Source organism: Nasonia vitripennis, chromosome 5, assembly GCF_009193385.2.
Source record: "Nasonia vitripennis strain AsymCx chromosome 5, Nvit_psr_1.1, whole genome shotgun sequence".
In the NCBI taxonomy this organism is placed as follows: Eukaryota; Metazoa; Arthropoda; class Insecta; order Hymenoptera; family Pteromalidae; genus Nasonia; species Nasonia vitripennis.
In genome coordinates, this window is record NC_045761.1 from 20,299,938 (window position 1) to 20,323,589 (window position 23,652).

At 40.2% G+C, this 23,652-nt stretch overlaps 2 protein-coding genes across 13 annotated transcripts in view; both read left to right on the forward strand.

Moving 5' to 3' along the window:
* The window catches only part of LOC100117462 (inositol polyphosphate-5-phosphatase A), a 44,440-nt gene extending 20,844 nt beyond the window's left edge, over nt 1-23,596 (forward strand). For 4 of the 12 annotated variants that reach the window (XM_032600983.1, XM_003424769.5, XM_032600982.1 and 1 more), the window contains exons 2-13: nt 5,775-5,896; nt 7,230-7,271; nt 7,374-7,474; nt 9,732-9,819; nt 10,123-10,186; nt 10,348-10,568; nt 11,476-11,616; nt 11,844-12,005; nt 12,871-13,056; nt 13,919-13,984; nt 16,022-16,058; nt 19,656-23,596. In XM_032600983.1, the coding sequence (XP_032456874.1) occupies nt 5,834-5,896; nt 7,230-7,271; nt 7,374-7,474; nt 9,732-9,819; nt 10,123-10,186; nt 10,348-10,568; nt 11,476-11,616; nt 11,844-12,005; nt 12,871-13,056; nt 13,919-13,984; nt 16,022-16,058; nt 19,656-19,870 (1,386 nt within the window). In that variant the 5' untranslated portion in view covers nt 5,775-5,833 and the 3' untranslated portion in view covers nt 19,871-23,596. Of the gene's footprint in view, nt 1-3,004; nt 3,185-3,212; nt 3,237-5,774; nt 5,897-7,229; nt 7,272-7,373; nt 9,666-9,731; nt 9,820-10,122; nt 10,187-10,347; nt 10,569-11,475; nt 11,617-11,843; nt 12,006-12,870; nt 13,057-13,918; nt 13,985-14,188; nt 14,234-16,021; nt 16,059-19,637 lie in introns of those variants that run through there. The other 8 variants (XM_032600984.1, XM_031931138.2, XM_016985827.3 and 5 more) reach the window with 7 other exon arrangements.
* LOC116417567 lies at nt 16,065-19,050 on the forward strand. Its single transcript, XM_031931141.1, has 2 exons — nt 16,065-17,146; nt 17,783-19,050. The coding sequence occupies exon 1, from the start codon at nt 16,250-16,252 to the stop codon at nt 17,078-17,080; it is 831 nt and encodes a 276-aa protein (XP_031787001.1). The 5' UTR covers nt 16,065-16,249; the 3' UTR covers nt 17,081-17,146; nt 17,783-19,050.
* Nucleotides 23,597-23,652: the final 56 nt, after the last annotated feature.

A 23,652-nucleotide genomic window follows, 5' to 3' on the forward strand; every position in this document is an offset into this window, starting at 1 on the left:
ATTGGATTTTCTTATCTCTCACTCTGAAGATATTTGATTTAAAAACTGTTTGCTTTATGCAAATTGAATACGCGGAATCATAGAAATCCCTTATATATCTATACATGGCCCACATAAAACTTTCGTCGCGTCGTATTTTCCCCTAACTTTTCCGAGTAGAGAAATGCAAACGAATTCCGTCAAGACATGTTTGCAAAAAAAAAAATGCTTCACCTCGCTCTAGAAAAAAAAAATCAAGACACACAAACGCGTAGTGACTCTTCCAACATCAGTTTCGCGCTGTCAAAGCATCAATTGCGCTCCAGGCAATACACTTTACACTGCTGCAGCGGCTCAAGAAAAAAGTCCCTTTTTAGCCGACGATTGTCATGCAGCAGCTGGCCGACTAAGTCTCTCGCGCCAATGTCAATTGAATGAAAATAAAATGTAAATCCAGCCAAGGACGAGCGAGATACCCTTTCTTGCGTTTGTGTATATAAATACAGCTATACATACACAGACATATGAGCGCGAAGTAATCAGGCGGTCAATCTTATCGCAGTGTGTAAATAGTAGCTTCCTGTGTCAGCTTCCGAAAATTCGATATACGTGAAGCGAGTCACGCGAGTTTCTCGTTTAAAATAGAAAATTAAGTGGTCATCGTCACGATTGCGACCTCTCTCTGTAGCTCTCTCGAATAATAAGCCCAACGCGACGATATCCCGCATATCTAATGATATTTACCTTCGATCGGATCCGCGTGCGCGAACGCACGAGGTTTCGCTTGGACAAATAAATTCGACGGTCTAAAAATAAATCTCGAGAGAGAGAGAGAGAGAGAGAGAGAGAGATCCGTGTGCTACAACTCCATAAAATAGTTGGTACTCTTATGGAGCTTTCTTTCGTTGCGCGTCGAGATTTTATTTTTTTTAAATGACGTTTGTGAAATCGCGCTGTTCTGGAGCCAATTCTTATGATTTTGTGTAGGTGCACACGAATAGTGACGACAATGGAGAACGTTGTATATAATAATAATAATAATAATAATAATAATAATAATAATAATAATACACGCGACTATCAGGTCGAAACAGCTTTTGCTGACATCACAGACATAATGGCTACAATAGACCATCAAGCACAATTCACACACAGCTCGCGTTCACGTGTGTGTATATATATATATATATATATATATATATATATATATATATATATATATATATATAACACACACAACACTGGTCTTTTATAAGCGCGAGAGTTTCATTTAAAATATTTTTGCGCGCTATTTCCACGCGAAGGTGCAGTACAAGATCGATATTTCATTTTTCGAAAAATGTGTCTGTCGAGTTTCGATCAAGAAATATCGAAGATGCCGAAGCACGTCGTATTTGCTTTCTCATTGATTTTCGATATTATAGCGGCAGCGACACACGCAGTCAAACCTGGCGGCTGATTAATAGCTCGAGATTTGCGTAATTCGCTGTATGTACTGTGTACATTTTATCTATAGAACATTGTGATTCATACGCGCGAAAACACGAATTATCGGACGTGCGCACGTGCTGGTTTTTTTTTTACTCGGCCAAAAAACACCGATGCAGTAGTATTATGTATAGTTTGCATCACGTTTTGTCAGCTGAGATTTAATCGAGGTTTCTCTCGAAATGTGGATATAATCGTCGCGCGGTATTTCGAAAGCAGGTATATATCTGTTTGATTAAATTCTGACGTCGATGACACCAATGCCACGCTATGTATTATTTTAATTGATATGTAGAATCCTAATGACTTTCGTTCGCGTCAGATAGACCCAGATTCACTTATACGAGCTTATATATTCCTCAGTCTAGTAAAGCCTCAAGGTAACACCAAAATTTACGCCGTCTATCTCTGTTTCCCAACGAGTGTCGCGCATCATCGCTCAAACGCGTTGTAATTAAAATCGAGAACCCGGTATTACGTCAGGCGTATACATAAGCTTCCACGCGAACAAGGTTCGTTACAGCAAAGCTCGTCGCACCTACGCATTAGCGAAAAATCGAGCTCCCGTTTTCGATATTACGCGATCATTACAATAAAACGCTAGAGAGGCAATTACACGCTATCCTCGGGTAAAATTCTCTCCCATAATCGTCTTCTCTCTCGTGAAAAGCTCCCGCAAGCTCGAATTTGAAACAAAATTGATTCCTCCGGTAATCCACCGAAGAGGAGCAATACATGGGGTATACATGTACAACAACAGAGAACTCGTGCACGTGGCACCTCCGGCACTGGTCTACAGCACTGCCTATTGACGTCCGCTGTAGGCGTGGCCACTACTCACTCACTCGCTCGACGCCGATATACACACAGAGTAGACGCAGAGAGAGAGAAAGAGAGAGAGAGAGAGAGAGAAAGAGAGAGAGAGAGAGAGAGAGAGAAAGAGCGCGCGCAGGGATATATTTACACCGCGCACGCAAGCGGAGCACTCGGATCGCGCCGGAAAGTCTCTCTCTCTCTCTCTCTCTCTCTCTCTCTCTCTCTCTCTCTCTCTCTCTCTCTCTCTCTCTTTCTCTCTCTCTCTCTCTCTCTCTCTGATCGGTATACACATACACATATACATCGGATGTGTGCGTGTGCGTGTAATTCGATTCGGAGCTTGCTGTGCGGAAGTCGCGCGAGCTTATTAATTTTTCGGAGTGATCGCAAGTCACTCGACACTTGGATTTATTTTTTTGAAAAAGAAGAAGAAGAGGAAGTTTTTAAATTCTGAAATCGCGACGGTGCCGTAGCAGACGGCGCGTTAATATTATATTAATAAGCGTCGGCTCTTCGGAGGGAATGAGAGATAAGATCCTCCTCTCTCTCTCTCTCTCTCTCTCTCTCTCTCTCTCTCTCTCTCTCTCTCTCTCTCTCTCTCTCTCTCTCTCTCTCTCTCTCTCTCTCTCTCTCTCTCTCTCTCTCTCTCTCTCTCTCTCTCTCTCTGGCTCTCGGTGTGTATACATGTGCGCCACGCGATGCGCGCGCGCAGCCGCGTGCGTGCATGCGCACACGTCGTCGGCTGCAGCTGCTGCTGCTGTTGCTACTTCTGCTTTATTCATGTAACGAAGAGCAGTTGTACTCGGATGTAAGAGGAGCGGCGGCTTCTTCTCTGGAAAGAAGCTTTTCGGGAGAGGCCGAGATTGCGTGGGTGTGAATACGGAGCAGTCTTCCCGTGGAGGTGATTTTTTGATTCTGCTTTTTTCTTTCCTTCGAGCAAGTGAGCTACGGATGTAAGTGAGTGATGATGATGGTTATTTTTAAATTTTCGTGATGGGCCGTGGGCCAGTGGTTATAGCGTGTTTGGAAGATTGTCAGAGGTATTGACAGAGTGCGAGGCTGTGAATCATTTTTGGGGAGGGGATTAGGCTGTTATCGTCCGAGTGTACGAGTGAGACTGTTTTGGGAAGGATTTTCTGAATCACTGTTTCGACGATAGTATAGTGACGTTGAACAATTGTTTTTGATAATGTTGTAAACATCGGATTTCGTGTGATAAAGAGAGTCGATTGTTCAGGGATGTGGGACTAGGTTGTTTTTAAAATAAAAATAGAGTGAATAAATCAATATTCAAACATTGTTCCGAGGCTGCGTTACACACGCTTCATAAGCATTCTGGGGTTAAGAACGATTTTCCGCTCTCGTTGAGTGCATTAGTTCTATTTTTTGCTCCTTTGCAGGACTTGGATTAGTTTTGCGAATTAATTTTGCGACAGAAACAACGCAATTGAGTTTGATCACTTTTCGGTACAAGGCTGTACCGATGAAGGGATATAAAACCGAAAGAAAAGCCGATTACCTCGTCTATCGAAAGCTCGAAAATCTTTTATTTCCTCGTATAACTGTTACGGACGAGAATCGTCGTCATGAAAATTTCACGAAAATTTTCAGATTGTGCTTACGTTTTCCAATTATACTATATTAAGACATTCGGTTTATCGACACCTGATTAAAATATTTTCGCTTCAAACTTGGCAGCCGATAACATTGTTTTTTTTCCTCGTACGAAAATGAGTAAAATTTCATCAAAATAATTGCGCTTAAAGTGGAAATTAATCGTTCGCATTATTTTAACAGTCGTGTAACGATCTTTTGCCAGTGTAATCACAATTTTCCCTCTGCATAAAAAATATACACAAATGCTCATTCAAGCTCGTGTTTTCTAATCTGAAAATTTGACAAAAACACGACGTGCGAGAGCTTGCAGCTTCGAGAGCATTAGAACGCCTCCCACACGATAATCCAATTCGCCACCACAACAAATCCCTGCAAACGCTGTGCACACGCTGGAATACGTATGTACATAATATATTTTCCAAACAGTCGCTCGCAAAAAAGAACCGGCGAAAAGTGCATGCACCTTTTAAATGTTGCAATCATTATCTCCGGCTCTTCATCCGCGAGCTGGGAGCTCCTCCACACTCCAGAGGGCATCGTGTATATGTGTCTGTGTGTATACGCTACTCGAGGTCCGGAGCTTTTAGCCTGTCAGTTTTAAAGAGCCGCACTGTTTCTCTTTTTTTTCCTCCGGCGAGCTTTAAGGGCTGCTGCCAAGGTTTTCTGCTTTATTGAGGCTCGTTGTTTGTTGGTTGCACGTGTTCCTCGAAAATTTAGTGGATTACGCCTCGAGGCTGCATTATCGAGGATGTCGAATTTTTTTCCTCTCGAGAAACTTTTTTCTCGAGTTTAATAATGCGTATGCATAACCTCGGAACTTTCGCGTATAATACAGTGTACGTAATTTTACACCGATATTGCATTCCTATAGCGATAAACATGCATTACTGGCTCGGGCTTTCATATTTTATTCCTTCTCTCGAGGATGTCTGATACACCGAAATAGCTTTTCTCTCTCTTTGACCAGTGGCCGGGAAGTTTTCTCCGAGTCCGGATGGAGAAGACTCGAGTAAGTTGCAAAAAGTTCCTGTAGCGTCAGAGATGCCAGGAGGAGCATGTCGGACGGAATGACGTGTACATCGAGTATCTGCTGTTTTTTCTCTGACTTTTATGCACGGGTGCAATGATCGAGATTGATGGATGCAATTTCGAAGTTTTTGGGCCACGATATCGACTGGTTCACTATACGTATATGGGTGGAAAAAGAGGGCATGTCTGACTGAAAACTGGTGTAGCACTACTGCTTTTTATTTGTAATATGTTCTTTTTATACTTTTACACGTTTGTAATTAGAGCTTTATAGAGAAAAGGAATTTTACTCTAATAAGCTTCAATTTTGAATGAATTATATTTTATAATTTATACCGGTCGACGAGCATCGATCAGCTTGAATTTTAAGCCCAACATATTTATTAATTTATGCACCGCTCGCTTCAATTACGAGATATATATATTATCTTAATTTGTTCAAAGCGACTTTTATCTGTTATAAAGGTTTTTGAATATAATGCAGTTCAGTTATAAAAATCACAACACACGAGTTTCCCGCGAGTATCATTGAGTAACTATTTGTTGTGACGGTTCTTTTTTAGCTTCGACGCAGCTCTTTCGTATTTCGTTACATTTAAAACGCCGTCAATCATTCGGCTGTTATTATTTTTTCCATCGTTCGTTTAAAATATCAATCAGTACATCGAATGGTTCGTTATAATAATTTGCTTCAAAAATATATTTCCTTCCAACCCTCTCATAACAATACATATACAATATTATTACTATTCCCCCTAAATCGTAATCGAATAATATACACAAACAATAATCAAATACACACGATGCATCAAAAATCACACCAGCAACTTTTTTTTTAATTTCAGACCGGTTGCGTTTGGCTACGTGAGCGGAAACGCGCCTGCAAAGGAGCGTCGCCGCGAAAATGTCATCAGATGGCGTTCCCTTTCTGCTCATCACCGCCAACGTCGGCAGCATCTTCGAGGAGGTGAGTTTTCGCCTTGATTGCCTCTTATTCCTACCTTTTTGGTCAGCCGCGTTGAAAATGCCCTTTTAACGCGCCCTATACGCGAGCTTTACGCCGGGGAACGTTTTACACGAATTCTCCGGAGAGAAATGAGATTTTCAACGGTGAAAAAGTCGGGGATATAAAATTTGATGTGAATAACTTTCGTGACTGCCGTCGTAAAAAAGCAGAGGAAGGAGCTTCGCTATAGGTTTGAGTTACACTGTATTTTTTTCCTGTCGTGAAAACTGAGCTGTGGAGAAAATCGGAGATTTTAGTTTTTGAAGCGAGCCGAAACTGCCTGATTGCGGAATCGGCTGCTGAATAGATTTACAATTTTGCGCATATGCGGTGAACCGCGAACCTGCAGTGGATTGCGGTTTATCGATGAATCGGTTAATATTGAGTTTGTACGAGCTTTCAATTGTCTTCGGGTTGGTTTCGAAATTATTTCTGGATCTGTCGGATGAAATAATATTTAAACATGTGATTAAACGGAAAGCTGCAGAGATAAAAGTGCTGCCGTAACAATACACATTTAAGGAAGTGCGTTAGAGCGTAGAACATAAAAGGTTTCTTCGCGAATTGTTTTTCGCAAAGTGAAGAGCTTTTCTGCAACTTTACAGCCCGTGAAAGGAGTATGTAAAAACGTGGATCGTTATAGGCTTGCAAGTCACTTCTTTTTATCATTTTCTTCGTATTTTTTAAAATTAATGACTATACTTTTCCCCGTTTAGCTGGATTTCGATTTTTTACGTAAAAACAATTTTATAATCTATTTTTTGAAAGCGTAAAATTAGAATCACTTTATTCATCACGACTTATTTTTACAGAGCTAATGGAAAAAGCGCATAATCCTTTTCCGGCCTTCAAATCTCATGACTGTGAGCTCTAAAAGCAATTTTACTGAAAAAGCTGCATGATATTGCGGACAAATTTCACTTTATTCAAATTACACTAACATTTTCGCATTACGTACTTCGTTCGTAATGCGATTATTTTATGAAACTGTTACGCTAACTTTTACACTCGAAGACAACCGTTTGCTCGTATATAGAAGACGGAATAGCCGCGCCCGTAAAAGTAGATCGAATTGCTCGTAAATCGGGAGTTTAATTTAAAACTAAACTTTACGACCTGAATTCTCGAGAGATTCCCATTAAATATTAGACAAATCGCGTATTGAGTAGTCCGACGTAAAACAGTCATTGAGACTTCAGAGCATTTTACCTCTGATAATAATTAACGCATAAATATTTTACGGCTCAAATCGCAGAGCTCACAATTAAACGCTTTCAAATCTTTTTCGTTTCAGCCGAGTGTCATGCTGAAAATATGGACGGAAGAGTTCTTATCGGTGGGTAGTGATATTATTACAGATACACAACAGAAGACTGTCCATCAAGTGTGATTAGTTCTCTCTAATTAATTATTAACTTTTATCGGCGTTATTTCCCAGACCATATCGCGCCTCGATCCGAAGTTCATCGCCCTACATTGCCAGGAGGTAGGAGGAAAAAATTATGCCGAGAGTATGAGGCACGTCGAGGACTTCGTGAGGTACGTTGAGGCACTTTTTTCAAAGTAGAAATTCTGATGAACTGCAGTCAAAATCGAGCGAAAATAAAATACTGTTCTTGTATGGATTTCGTGATCAAAACAAGAAAATTGTTTTTCAAATCTGCTATTATCCTCGTACAACGTTACTTACAAATTTTACGTCAAAACACATTAAACATTGACGTCAATGCAATTTAATTTTACGAGTTTGTCGTGAAGAATAGCCATAAACGTCGTCATTTCGAAATCCATATCTACAACCAATCTTCGTGTCAAAACCTCTCAATCCTCCCAAAGCGGCCGTTACAGCTACAAAGATACCTATCTGTACTAACTATCCCAAACGAGCCAAAGCTGCAGCTCACTTCGCGCAAAGTTAAAGAATACTCGTGCAGTCGCGCGTCCTTTAATTAACAAATTTCCGCGACTGCGCCTTATTTTCCTTGAACTAATTCAATTAGACACGCTCGGGCCGGGGCGTAGAAACAAAAGCAAATATAACTTTCTCTATATGTATACGATGATAACAGCGCATTGCGCTGTCGCAGCGATTACGTGAATACGCGCCTTCGGGGTGTCCAAATTGATTTAACAGCCGCCGTCACTGTCACACACCGTAGATTAGGCCGTCGTGGTTGTCCGTCAAACTGACGTTTTCTTATCGCTTATCTTGTTGCTCAGAGATTGCGTCTGCGTGCGTGTGTAGGTAAATTTTCAAGGATATTTAAATTTTTCAAACGTTTACGCGCTTAATCACTTTTTTTCCCTTTCCACAGCAGAAAAAACGTAATTTTCTCCGGGACCCACTCGTCGTTCATTTTCGAGCTACGCAAATACGCTCGGCGTAATAAAGAGCTGCGCGTCGCCTGGAATTTTTCCTCGCCGCGCGTAATAATGTATACGGAGCAGCTCACTCGCATTGTTCCACGCGCCCTTTGTATAGCTCTCTCTCTCAGTATTTCTGAAAAGGTTTTCCGTATATAACAGTGTGTTGGCTGTGGCAAAAATGTACCGAACTTCAAAGTCCTTTGCGATGTGTAGGAAAAACAATTAAAAAAGAAGCTAAGAGGGAAAGAGTAACTCGAGAGTGGGTATGTATAGGGATCCTGCTTGTTCCTTTTTTTTTGAAAAATTTTTTAATACTTTGAGTCCAAAGAGATGCGCCTCTGCGAACTAATTCGTTGTGTTGACCGTCGGATTCAAGAAACATCCTACTCGCGCGTCTGACTCGAGCTATATTTCCGACTTGCGGAAACTTGCAATTATCGTCCTTTGAGGAGCTTTAGAGCTGAGAAAGAAATATGCAACTACAGAAGCTAGCTTGTGTATTTTTAATCGTAAGCGTGAACTTTCAGAGTGAGATTCATGCCCGATTGATCCTAGCGGGCAAATATGTTCTTGGGCTGTATCTCGAGAGAGCTCACTCGTGGCGAATTGATTTGTGGCCGAGTTTTTATTTCAGCTCCGAATAAACTGGCTCACCGCGGCGTGTATCGACGTATTACCGGCAAATTATTTATTTATTGAAAACCGATCGGCTGAAAAATGGGACTTTGCTCTTATGACGCGGTAATTAATTAATCGCCTTAATTTCAACGTATATAAAAACACCGACGAGGAATATTTCAACGATTCGACTCGAGGCTCCCCCATTGTGATCATCCTATACATCCGAGAATAGCTCACCTCACGCACAAAACGGCATCTAATTTTATTCCGCGAGAAATTCCAAGCGTATAGCTCTCGAGACGAGTTCATAATCGAAACCGCGTATCAATTATAATCAAAAAAACGAATCGATTCATCTCTCCCAACACGCATCACACGCACACGCCGGTTTTAATAAAGTACACACACAAACGCGGTGAGAAAATAGTCGAGGGGCTCTCGCGATTAAAAATAGATATATAACATCGCACGCGTGCAGCGCAGTATCAGCCGCCGTGTATTACTTCGGCCTCGCGCAAAGAGCCGTTGTATATACCTATATATAGGATAAAAAGTAGGCGCGGGAATATACATAATCCGCTCGAGGTCGCGAATATATGCATCAAGGGTTGCAAGCGCGCGCGAGGATTAACGAGGCGCGGCTGGATATGGACGTCGGCTTTTGTTCATCGGGACGAGAGCTATGATGTACTTCCTTCGAGAGGTGCGGCTGCGATGACATTGAGGATTAAGGGCGGATCGTGTACGTTGGGGATGATGATGATGATGTTTGGGTTTTTGGTTTGGAGATAATTTCGCCTCTTTTCAGACTGCTGATGTCCTCGGAGGAACTGCGGCTTTTCGACAAGGTCAGAGTCTTCCTGGACGAGGATTTCTCCTCGGCGGAACATTTCACGGTGAGGAGATAAGGCTTTTCAGATTTTTCGACATTCATATATTTGCACGTTTCAGTCGGCTGAATTACGTTTCGGCGTTGTATGAATCAATACGGTGTAAAACATATCGAGTAATACATACTATTAGCATTAACAGATACATGCTGATTACATTAACGCGTTGTATTCGCTCGCGAACGATGTTATAAGAGCTCGCGCATGCATAATGAACTAAGTAAAATTGTAATTTCGACGCGCGCGCGTGTTCATGATTTAATAATATAGCGTGACGTATAATTAAATTGCATACTTTTTATCTTTCAGGCACTTGGGAATTTGTATTTCGCTCACGAAACTTTAAAGGATGTGCTGCTCTGGGATTTTAAAGGTACGTCCCATTCGTGATTCGCTTTCGTAATTCGAACTGTGATTTGGCGAAAATAATGATATTGTTTATCATAAAGTGGACTACTTGTATACAAAGCAGTGTCTGATTTAAAAAGTAAGCTAAAAGCTCGCAATACAAAAGAAAACCGATGATTGTTGCAGAAGGAAATTTCGTGCCGGTGAACGGTCGCGAGGTCCACTCGGGCAACATCGAGGCCGTAACGACCAAAGAGAAGGCCAAATTCCCCCAGGACTTCTTCCCCGAGTGCAAGTGGTCGAGGAAAGGATTCCTCAGGACTAGGTGGAGCGTAGGCGGCACAGTATTTGATCTCATTAACATACACTTATTCCACGATGCCAGTAATTTCGTTGCCATGGAAACGGTGAGCACCTAATTTGAAAAATCTAAAAGCGACTGTAGAGCTTTCGCAGTTTTAAGCGTGTTATTGATTGTTAATTTTTGAACGCATAATTAATATCGCGCCAAAACGAAATTTCATTAAATTAGACTGAAAATAGGTGCAAAAGTAATTTAAAGTAGCCTTTCTGGCTTTTCAACGCTTGAGAGAAGACCGTTGGAACCGAGAGGAGTTAATCTTCTTAAAGTGAATTCTCTTCTGCTAGAAAAATGAGAAACGTGTCAGTCTTTCAAATGACTCCTGAATCTCATGTTCTTAAAACGCTGAATTTTTTATGTATACCGTCCTCGTGATGAAGCTCGTTATTGTTTCCCGCATAATAACGCAAAACAATATCGAGTATGCGTAACGAGGAGCTTAAAAAAAGACTTTGCGCGTCGCAGTTCAGCCTAATTCAGAGACCATTATCGCAAATTTCACGTATAGGGTAACGACGGGCCATTCAAAATTAAAGCTCTATTTTCGCTCTCAACTATACGTGGTTGTATAACTCCGTAGGTCTACTGCTCATTCGCATGAGAATTCACGCGTACAGCCGTAGACGTAGTGCTAGTTCACTATAGCGAACGGCAACTCCATGAGATTTTGAAAATAAATACAAGTTTAAGTGAATCACCGCAGAAGCTACTAAATGTGCAATTGCCGCCGTTGCGTAATAACATCAGAAGCTGTTAACTTTGTCCGCGAATACTCGGCGAAATTAAAATTCGTATTTTCAAAACTAACTTTTACCATTCCTGAAAGTTCCGTTATCGCAAGCTATTATTTTAAAATTATTAGCAGCTTTAACTTCTAAGTAATCGCGGTACAGAAGTAGAGTAAGAAAATATCCAATTAAGATCAACGACGAAATCTCGACTCTCTGTTTCAGTTCCCATCGGTGTACAGTAAAACGCGCCGGAGAGCACTGGAGCACACTTTAGACAGGTTTCACAACGACCATTACCCGAACGCGCCCTACTTCCTTTTCGGGGACTTTAACTTCAGGACGGACACGGCCGGTGTCATTAAGGTGAGTCTTGCGCAAACGATCGATTATCCCCCTTAAGGGGCTTCCTGCCGTTATCTTTGAAACTGCTTTACCGACCGTTTTCATTTACGAGTCATGGCTTGAGTGTTCATATTCTGAATATATAATTGCTCGTCATCGGTTTCTTGGTCGGTAACGGTTCGAATATCAGACTGACCTCCAAGACCCCCTTAACCTAAACGAAATCCGACATGATTGTAATCCGACAGAAACTAACGGCGGACACGACCGAGAGCAAGCAGTCGAACAAGGGAAGCCTCTCGAAGCTTCAGTTCCGGAACGAGAGCGACGATCTCATTCTGACCCTCGGCAAGAAGGAGTTTTCTCACCACGAGCACCAGCAGGTCTTCGTCGAGAACAGCGGCCAGTGGGTAAGCTCAAGTTCAGCTTTTCATTCGAAATACAATTACACGGGCTATTTTCATTTCTCGGATAAAAACTCTACTGACTTTGCGGGGATTCCATCCGCGCTCTATACGTGGAATTTCAATGTCTCTGGCTATAATTTCCCTCGAGTGTCGCGCGCGGCGGTATAGCCTCTGGAGATACTCTCCGCACAATGGCGTGAAAACGAGAGTTAATTGCGAGGAGATTCTTTTTTGTAAAATAAATTCAAAGGACTGCAGCCTTCGCTTTAAAAATAAAGTTATCTTACTTAACGGCGCCGATCGATAACAGCACTTTGTAACGCAGGCGAGTATCCCGAGAAGAGATAATGCGCGCGCGGCTCTCTGATATGCGTATAGCGATGTTTACAATACGTGATATGACCGATAATGCACCGAGGCGTAAATACGCGAGGTGCTGCTATCGACAGCTACACAACATCGGCTGAAACATTTACGCGCTTGATGCGCGCACGGAATCGTTTATACCTATCGAATTACAATTAAAGTATCGTCGATTAATTAACGAAGCTTAATTCGCCGCGAGTGAAAACATCCGCGTGCAGTCAGACGAAGTTAAATAGAACTTTTCATAACTGATCGACACTCGGCAACTTTACGCCGACTCCCGCTCGCGTCGGTGCATTATCGCGAGACTCCCACAGGCGTAAAAGTAACGAGCTTTTGCGTTGGGAGTAATTGCCCCGGAGCTTTAAGAGCGTAAAAGACGTTTACGACTATTTACCGAGACCGCCGCGACTTTAGCGCACCTGTCGTTAAAAATAATGAAACTTCCCTTCGAAGAATAACTACATCACAGCTCCTCTTTTCTCTTCTTTACCACCAACAGCTGCGGGAGTACGACAAGGAGATGGGTGACTTCGAGGGTCGACTGTTCGAGTTCCCGATCGGGTTCGTGCCGAGCTATCCCTTCGAGGAGGACGTCAAGGAGGGAACGAACTACATGCAGACTCGAGTGCCCGCATGGTGCGATCGGGTCTTGCTGAGTCCCACCGCAAAGTCGCTAGTCGAAGACGTGAGTCCGCTGCTGCAGCATCGATTTTTTTTCTCTCTACCCCCAGAGCATAATCGCCCTGTGACCTACATTTCTGTATTATACTCTCGACTGTATAATGTCGCATATTTTTTTCTGTGTGAAAATGAATTTCATATTTACGAACGGGAGCTTTGCGTGAAAAAAGCTCGCCGAACTTTTCGAACGTCGTCAAACTGCGATAATGAAGATGTTTATGAGTATTATTGCATAATTGGAGAAAAAATAACGTAAGACGCGTGACGTGCGATTCTGTGATATATGTAACGCTGTTAGCTAATGTTTATCTGCAAATAATGAAAGTGCATGTTCTCGCCGTGAGAAACACAACATTTATTTAAATTATAGTTTAGAGACCTGTCTTATCGGGCTTGACTAATGGTTATAAGGGTATTAGCTTATCGTTGCTATTATTATAGTGTGCCTTATCGATTCGCCTTATATTCTATCTGGCAGAACAAAGTGATTAATAACTTATTGTGCTTGTATACTTATTTTCTGCGCGCGCTTTTTATTTTTCGAATTGCAAGCTCGGTTGTTTTAGGGTTTCTCCCTCGAAGCGTTATACTTTCGCTGCACGCTACGAATTGATAGCCGTATTCAGGGCAAATTGAAACTGGCACTTTGGTCCCAATTAATATCACATAAAGCCGCACCGCCGCGGCGCTGGAAAAGATCAATAAACGGCTCTCGTTATAACAATCTCGAACACGGTGTGTACGGAATTGGAGGAGACAAAAGAGCTTTCGCTCATTTTCTGCGTCATACCAATTAATTTAATACACATTTGTATACGCGTATAATATTTTTTTTAAAAACACCGCGTTGCGCTTTCTCTGTGCAGATATCATCGCCCGAAGCCATAGAGTACGGTATCATCGGACCGACTACCTGCATGGGTGATCACAAGGTACGTAATTGAACTTGCACAGACGAAGCCTCTGTAGAGTAACTAAAACCGCGAGAGAGAAAAAAGAATTACTAACGTGATACAAATTAGCGAAAATAATGTAGACCTACATATAAGACGAAAAAAAATAGTACACGCAAAATAGACCTTCGAAATTCCTATTATTCTGATGGTGACAATTTTCATGATTGTACATGGGTGCAGCCTGTTTTTCTGCAGTTTCGAATGAATATCTAAAGCGCCGTTAAGGTATCTATCTATCTCCATCTCTCTCTCTCTCTCTCTCTCTCTCTCTCTCTCTCTCTCTCTCTCTCTCTCTCTCTCTCTCTCTCTCTCTCTCTCTCTCTCTCTCTATCTCTATCTATCTCTTTTTTTTAACTGTACCTGTTATATACGATACTCTTAGTTGAATTTTTCGTTATTCTGTTTGTATACTATTTTATCTTGGATATACCTTTACAATCCACCCCCCCCCCTGTATACCCCCTCGATTTTACGTATTTTTATATTTAACATACATGTACCGCCAAAAGTGTACTATACAACCCTTTCTTATTATAAATACTTTCCCCCTCACCCCCTATGACAGTTTCGCTCATTGTTTTATATACTATGTTTTCTCGCTGTACACCACCTCATAATGTACCAGTCCTTCTCTGATCTATATATCTATACACATGCATCCGTACGTGTATAAACTTGAAAGCTCTCGCCTTTCTCGTCGATTTTATCGACCCACTATCCTGTCGTCGTCCTTTCGCCCCTTTCCACCCGATCGTCGTGCATTCTCTCGTTCATTCCAGGAATGCCTGCCTCGTTCGCTCCCCCGCGTCGTTATCGTGAAACTCTCGGGACTAGCTGTGTATATGTGGCTGTATACCCAGTGGTTCGAGCTTTACTTTTTATTGCGGGCACGTCTTCGCCTTTGTGCGAGGCGAATTTGAATTTCTATTTGGATTCGAATTCGATAGCGCGCAGCTCTGAATTGCTATGCTTTTATTTTATTTTTCCTTTCGCTTGGAAATGGAGACGCTGCACTGGATCGCGACGACTGTATTTTAACGTGTGTGTATAACGATTTTCCGATATTTTTCGAGTTTTTAATATAACGCGCGCGTGCAAGTCGGACGTCGATATCGATGTAGACGCGTATTCGAGGAATGTAGGTCGCAGCTGCTGTACGAGGAAATTATTCAGTTAATTTTCTTTGATGCATTTCATAAAAATTCGCTGCACCGGATTAAATCCTCGATTACGAGCCCGATTCGCGGTGCTGTTCTCGAGAGAGCTCAGAATTAATAGAATCGCGTTAATCGTATAGCTACACAATCACGATAACGATGGGGATGCACATAATATGCATACATAATTCCCAGACAAATCGATTCATTCAGCCACGTATCGTAAGGACGACGTTCAATTATATAGCCGTGTATATACCATCGCTAGAGCTGTTGCTGTGTCGAATTATACAATATAGTTCAGACTCGCTTTTGTCCATATCATCACCTTATTCAGTAGTTTGCATTTGTTATTATTATATCGCGCAATCATGTACCAGCTCCAGTATAGATAATTATACGTTATTAAGCAATCAATCGTATAAAAAAACTCAAGTACATACTATAGTTTCGCTCACACACGCGCGCGCACACATAATGACTATCCGAATCTCGATTCCCGAAACACAAGTCTCCAAGCAGACATTCAGACACGTACCGATCGACATGAATTCAAGCAGACAGCCTCGCCATTGAAAAGTCCTCCATCAGAGCTTGCACAGCTGGCGCTTTGTTCCATCTCTCCAACGTATAAGCACATGACGCAGAGCTGATAGCGGACTTTCGATAAGTAGGTGTCGATAATTTAGTCATTCCCCTTCGTATCTCATTTTCGCGCTCACACACACACGCGCGCGCGCGAGATGAGGGACGAGCGATTGATTAATCGCTCTCTCGACGTCATCATCATTATCATCATCACATCAGAAAAGCAAAGATAGACAAGTCGCATCAGCCATATATCCTTCTTTTCCAGCCGGTCTACCTGAGGCTTAATCTCGCCCGTGACGCAGGTATGATAAACTGCTGCAGCAGCGCAAGCCCGGAGCAGCTCTGCTTCCGCGTCCCGGAGAGCTACTCTCCAGCGCCTCCGTCCTCGCTCCTGCTCCTGCCCGACTGTCGTAGCTGCGCACGTCTCATTTTGCCTTCCTCAAACCTCCTGCACGCAGTTCCCCTCAAGCATGATCCTTACACCCCGGACAGCATGGACAGTCCGAGTCCCAACGCGATAGCCAGCGCCCCGGAGACGAGCGTCGACGTGCCGCTACCCGCGAGATCGGCCCTACCGCATCAGGAGGCCGGCAACAACAACAAGCTGCCCGAGCGAGCCGTCTCCCCGGCGCTGCTCAAGTCCAGGCTCGAGCTCATCGCGAAGAACCGACGCAAGGACGGCTCCGCCTCGAACTCCAACTCCGACGTCGAGGAGGACGCCGAGGAGCAGTGGGCCGGCAGGAAGAGCAGGAGCAACAGCGACGTCTCCTGGCAGCGATCGCACCTGCTCACGCGCGCCTGGCTCCAGGGCAAGGGCCAGCAGGCCTACCACTCGTTCTCCAGCAGTCTGCACAGGACCGAGGCCAAGCAGCCCGGGTTGGCTTCTATAATCTACCAGCAGCAGCAGCAGCAGCAGCAGGGCATCAACAACGAGCTGGTCATCCCGAGGATAGCCATCATCAACGCCAGCAACTTCGAGAGCAACGCCAGCTCGGTGCACCTCTACGGCGAGGAGGCGAAGAAGGAGCAGTACCTGGACACCTGGTACACCAGCACCAGGACCAGGAGCCTCAGCGAGGCCGGCTCCAGTCAGGGCAGGTCGGCCACCGTCGAGGAGGAGAAGGAGGAGGAGCAAGCCGAGAAAGAGGTCGCGAGCGAGGAGAAGGTCGCCGACTCCAAGAACACCACCAGGAGCAACTCCATCCAGAGCCAGGAGGCGAACGTCAGCCTGAAACTCAAGGCCTACAACAAGGTCACCGAGAGGTGCAAGAAGAACATCGTCGGCAAGAAGAGCCGCTGCGAGAAGTGCTGCGTTATCTCTTGATATACGCGCGTGTGAGAGTTATACACTTAGGAGAGACGATTTTTCTACTTCTTCGACGACCGCTACGTAAGTATGCGACGAAACGTTTCAATGCAAATTAAGCCTCGTTTGCCCTGTACGTCGATCTTGATTATTCAATATAATGGACAAATTGACGGATCGGAAAAACGAACGAACGACGTATACGTATTAAGTCGAAGTGTCGATGCTTGCTTGATAACAGATCGATTATTATATACCGTACGCGGGACATTTATTGCAAAAATATTAAAAAAAAACATCGTTATCACGGCAACGACACACACACACACACGCGCGCAGATGCTGCGCGATTTTAGGTTCCTGTACGAGTGGGACACAACTGTTCCTCTGTTCAAGTATTACATATTAGGGCATTTGTTGTAGCAATATATTTTTCGAATGAATGCGTCGAATCAAACTTTTGTAGCTGAGATTTAAGGAGTAAATTTGTATAAGTTGAAAGGACGACTCGAAGAAGGCTGTAGAGATATTTTTCGAAAAGAATTGAGATGAAATTTTATTAATACACTCGTTAGTCCTTCGGTTTAATTTTAAAACCTCACGATCAAGCTCGACGCGTGAAAGGACGACGAAAATTAATAATATAACATAAATAGCCTTTGTAAGCGTACGCGCTATATACTGGTTGATTTTTTATATAGAGAAAAAAAATTATTTTAGATTCATGAATTTGCCAAGTGCCTGATGTACAGCAAAGTATTTTTACGGAGCAAGTTACGCGAGAACAATTTCACGAAACGATGATAGACGCACGTAAAGATTGTCTGTGTTAATTGGACCAAACTGCCAAAGTTTTAATCTTTAGAGAGTGCAATGCAGTGTTGAATGCGTTTAATATATTCTCTTTTTATAAAAGTGTTTGTACAAATATATTATATATTCGTTATAGATTATATTAATCATAGGTTTTTAAGACGTGAGAGCATAAGTAAATATATTCATGTTGTTTGTGTAAAAGTTGAAGAAGATAGAAGGCTTATGTCAAATTTTATCGTGTAGATCTTAGTAGTATGCGACGTGTGAAATAAATTTTATAATTGAGTTCACTATCTACCTCTTGAATAATTGTGTCATTGAATATCGATCGATGAATAATTCGTTTTTATATGTTATAGACTACACAATAATGCAATATTGTTCGATTTAAATTTACAGATTGTAGCCACACGGTATAGTGTTTCAGCGTGATTGACTTATTATAAATATATTAAATCATCAAAGCCCATGTCGCTTAATGAGACCAGGGTTATTTTTGTAGGTGTAAAGCTGCAATTTTCGCGTATTATATGTTAATATTATTATTAATTTTACTGTCTTTACATGTACGACTGATCAAGTATCTGTGAAAAAAGCCAATATGCTTCCTTGTCGAGAGTTAATCATATACGAATGTAAGAAAGCAAGTTTAATTCCACAAGTGTTGAAAAATTTATGCTCGACGAACTATTTTAATTGAAAAATCGAATATAAGTATATACTCGACACTGGGCGCATTTTCCTTGCTTTCCAGCATCGACAAGCCAACGATTCAATAATAAGTCTCGATAAAAATAAGACGAATGAACTTTCTAGCTTTAAGAGCATAAAAACGTCGAATAAGGGTCCCCATGCACACACCCGCAAACTTGTAACACACTCGTCCACGTAATCCTCCCAGTCGAATATTCTCAGGCTGTACACATTTTTATGCGTAGTAGTCACGAATGTAATATTGCGAAGCTGTAAATAAACCATATAAGCCACACACATATCATACCAATAGAGAGAAACACACGCGAAGTTATTATATTGTGCTGCATGGGACACGCGTGCATTGCCACGATTGTTGTATATATGCATCGAACTACCTTATACCGAATTTATAATATACATATACGTAATGCAATCCTTAAATGTTTACAAATATAACCGCATATTTTTTCATAAAACTTTATGATTTACTCTTTTATTTCGTTATTACTATCTTTCTTTGCCTCCTTATATACTCGTATATATTCTTGCCATGGCCTTTTTTTATTTTACTATGTTTATCATATTTTCAATCATTTGGTTTTTTATTATTATAGACTAATCAGATTTATACAGTGTTTTTCGTTTCACGATTTGATTTATTAGCCAAAAATGATTTTGCACACTTTTTTTCTGCTATATATATATATACATACATATAGTTTTATTTGAGCCGTGTGTTTAATATGTATAATCCGTTTGACGTTTGTGTATCCATGTATTAATTGTTGCCTGGTATCCTCGTAGCCAAACATTGTTGTTTGAAGTAAACGTTGACGTTTTTGCTTTGAAGAGCAGCTCGGCATGCTTCTCCTGTGAATTATTACATAAATACAATATAAGTAATGTAGCAGATTAAAGTATCGCAATCACTATACAAACTGTCAAAAAAGATCCAAACAAAGCACAAAAATATATAAAATCAATAAATCACGACATACTTTAATCTGCACGACTGCAAGCTCCACCACCGTCTCAAAGAAAAGAAATCTCGATGAAAAAGAAGCTTATTTCCGGTGTATAGCAATAGCAACGACATCGTCTTCGGCAATGATCGACCCGTGGGAGTCAGTGGAGGCACACGAGGAGAGCCAAAGGATGTTGGAATTCGCGGAGCAGCTGTCCAAGACGGAGATCTGCGAGGACGGCGTCGAGGCCGAGAACGGCAGCATCACCCGCTACATCCACATCAAACACGCCGACTCCACCGTCAAGATCTTCCGCGAGACGACTGTCTGAAGAATTGTACGTCTCACATTCACACACAAACACAATTGTTCTTATACACAGTTCGTTCGTATATGTATATGTACTTAAAAAAAGTAGGTATGTAATTGTGATGATCGTCGTTTAGAGATGAGAGATGATGACGCTGATGATGAAAGAGGGAGTTTCGTCAACATTCCGCGGTATACTTATATTGTGTGTGACGGTCGCACTGGTCTTGCCATTTTCCCGTGTGGTGAGTTAATTCTCGATTTCTCTGATGACATACATTGTTTCGCTCTTTCATCGGCAAGCGTTGATAAAGTCGCGAATCGCCGATAAGATTGAGACATTGAAGCGATGGCTTTATGTTTTGTTTTTCAAGGTCTTATAAGTTGCCTCGATGTATCACATCGTCGTGATTTAGCGACGTTTACTAGAAAATTTTACGATGAATGAAGAGCTGACGATTGTTAAAGTTCTTCGACGTGCTTCAATTGTCTTCTCTTATCTTTTGAAGCGGTCGCGAGATAACTTGAAATTTTGTTGAGTTGTAGTTACGTGGAAAAGGTAAGTGCAATCCAGTCGAACAATAGCTAGAAGTACCTATAGATAAGTACTGAATGTTATTCAACGTCCGTACGTGAATTAGTGAAAGAGTTTTTAGTTGGACTGCGTTGATGAGAACGTCTTGAAATATTCCATTTAACTGTAAATGTTGAAATGAGTTTTAGAATTTAACTCGGGTGCGCAGTTTGTTCCGCGATAGTTAATATTGAAGAAAAATCAATTGACGAGCTTTTATTCCTTTTTATCTATTGTTTCACAACTGCGAGATGGTTATTAGGGTATTTTTTTACAAAGTGACACTGCCTCGAAAAGCTCAACGTACATACATACATACTTCGCTCTTATTGCGTAAAAAAATCCGTTCAAATAAAGCTTTGGTATAATTGAAGTAATGTACACTTTTTGACGAACAAACTGTACATATACAAGTCTCACTTGAAACATACCCTTTATGTTTTTATTATTATAATGAGATGAACTATATTCATTTTTCTATATTTTATTTGGCGGGACTTTAAAAGAGTTGCGCGTTGCCGAGAAACACAAAACGCAATAAATTAAACGTTTAATCCAATTAAACTTTGGCTGTTGAAAAAATTGCTGTATACTTGTGCCTCAAATTATTCTAAACTACATTTTTCATCAAGTTTACTACGAATCACGATTAAATTCATTACGCCATCATTGTCTCAGTTTTTACTGTTGGAGTTTTTTAAATGGTCATTGTTAAGATTATACAGCGTTAGTCCAGAGAAATATCATATTAAATAACAGCCTATAAAGTACAAACAAAGCATTGTTATTATTTCTATAAATTTACACGCTAAGTCTATACTGTCCAGTTAATACATGTTTTCAATTGAAAGAACGAACTTTTGCAATAAGCAAACGTTTCTTTTGAGTGAAAAATGCCAATTTTTGCAGGGTGATATTTTAATATGATATTTTTATGGATAAAATATGCGAATTCAACTCTGCTTATTACATATAGTTGAAAACGTCGAATGAAACAAAGATTTCAAAGTGTCTCGTTCTGGCACTTAATCAATTTCATTTTAAACAACTCGTTTCAAATTCCCCGTCCAAAAACAAAATACTGATGTTTTAAATTTATTCAACTAAAGATCTAAGAAATCAATATAGAATCATATAGATATAAATGTATCAAATATACCTGAAGAATAGAATATTCGTACCTACGCATTAATACATGTATACATCTTATATAAAAATGACCGCAACTGTACGATTATCAAATTTAAATTAACCGCAGTTGAAAAAATCAATGAGGATGTTCATGTAGCATAGAGACATGATTTTCGTAGCGCTAAAAAGTGTTGAAATTGTGTGTAGCGCAAAACACGTAGTCTTCATTCACAATAAATGAAAATATACACTCGCTAAAATAATTAAATCTTATGAAATACATATTTGAAAGATTATGGAAAGTGTTACTGTGTTGATTAGTAATTTACATAAATGTTTTATGACGAATCTCTATACAACACAATTTTATTTGATCTCGACTAAATTAAATATGGTATTCTTTCAAATCGTAATTTCTAGTTATATCTTAAGTAACTCAAAGATAAACATTGCTAAATTAATTAAATTATTCTTAAGTATACAAACGCAAAGACACATCCAAAAAGATATTGTTTGGGTGTATAAAATTGATCACTGAAACAATTTAAGCTTATTATTTAATGAAGCTTTTAATATAAACGTATATTATTAATTTATTTATTCTAGTTTTGAAACGATCTAATTATAGAGTGCACGATTAAAGTTGAAAAACAAACTTGCCAGCAAAGGTGAACAATCTCTTCCGTAAAGACACATAATGGAAAGAATTATGAGAAAAGAGTCTTGAATATTATTTTTATTAACTTTAATAGTTTTAGTACAAAAGTAAACCTCGATACAATTACAATAAGCAAAAGATTTGTTTGATTATTTTCTAGTAATAATTTTCTTTTTGTATATTTTGTAGATTAAACAGCTATTGGTAATTATTGGTAATAGATTGTAAAACAACTGTTCTTTCCATACACTAAGAATTGAATTCTTTGAAAACCGTCTTTTTACTGTCAGTTGAAGTGACTGTAAAAGTAAATTTATATATTTTATAAAACAAAAAAAATGATAATACTCTGCGGTTAATCACAGAATGAAATCTTCCGTTATGAATATAAAGATATATAAAGCGTAAGTAAAAATTCACGAAAAACACATCTCTGATTTTTTACAGGTGTGTAATCGGTATCAAAATGACAATATACCAATCAACATGCATACGATTATACTTCATTTTAACTTATAAAATATTTTTAGCGTGTTCATGTGGTATTTTGTTGATAAAGTCATTCCTTGTCATAATATTATTACAAAGTATAAGTGCACTTTACAGATACGTTTAACAAAAGTTTACAATAGTCTATAGTTCTATAGCTATTGTTGTCTAAATTTCATCGAATTTCTATTTACAATACGTATGTACGCAGTCGGTCGTGAAAAAAGAATGTAGAATAATTACCTGTTTTATAGTGAATTGAACCTTATAATTTAATTATTTATTTATTTATGAAAATATCAAACACGTTAGCAAATTCTGTAGTTAATTTAAAAATAAAAGAAAATAATGAAATAAATACGCAATATTATAGGCGCGAATATGTCCCATATTGTTGTCTTACATATATAAAAATGCGTGTTAGAAAAATATATTAAATATTAACAAAGAAAGAGATTATATATGTATCAATAAAATAAATAATGAAAATCTGAATAACGAGCGATCTGTTAAACGTGCTGTTATGTAGCTACACGCATCGTTGGATGCTCTTTCTTACAAAATCGCAGTCGAGCATCCCCACAGTCTATCAATAAAATACAAGTATGTATAACGAGCTAAAATGGTTGATATAAAAATGTTGTTTGAGAACAATTTCTCTGTTTATAGATTTCGATGTTATTATACATGTACTTTTGTATGCGTTTTAACGTACTTAAAGACGACGTATTTTGTAATTCAAGTACCTTTGAAACAACATTGAGTTGTAAAATCGTCGATAACCGAAGAAATTCCTCGAATTTTAAAAGGATGCAAAAATTGTGATGTATACTTATTATATACATGTACTAGTCGATAGGATGATAGATATGAAATAAATTTATTACCCCGCACCATTATAATTCATTATTTACTTTCCTCTGATGATCCAATGCGATATTTTTATTTCTTT

Excerpts from the sequence above, each read along its gene's own strand:
- LOC116417567 (XM_031931141.1), top strand. The coding sequence starts at position 16,250 with ATGGACAGTCCGAGTCCCAACGCGATAGCCAGCGCCCCGGAGACGAGC.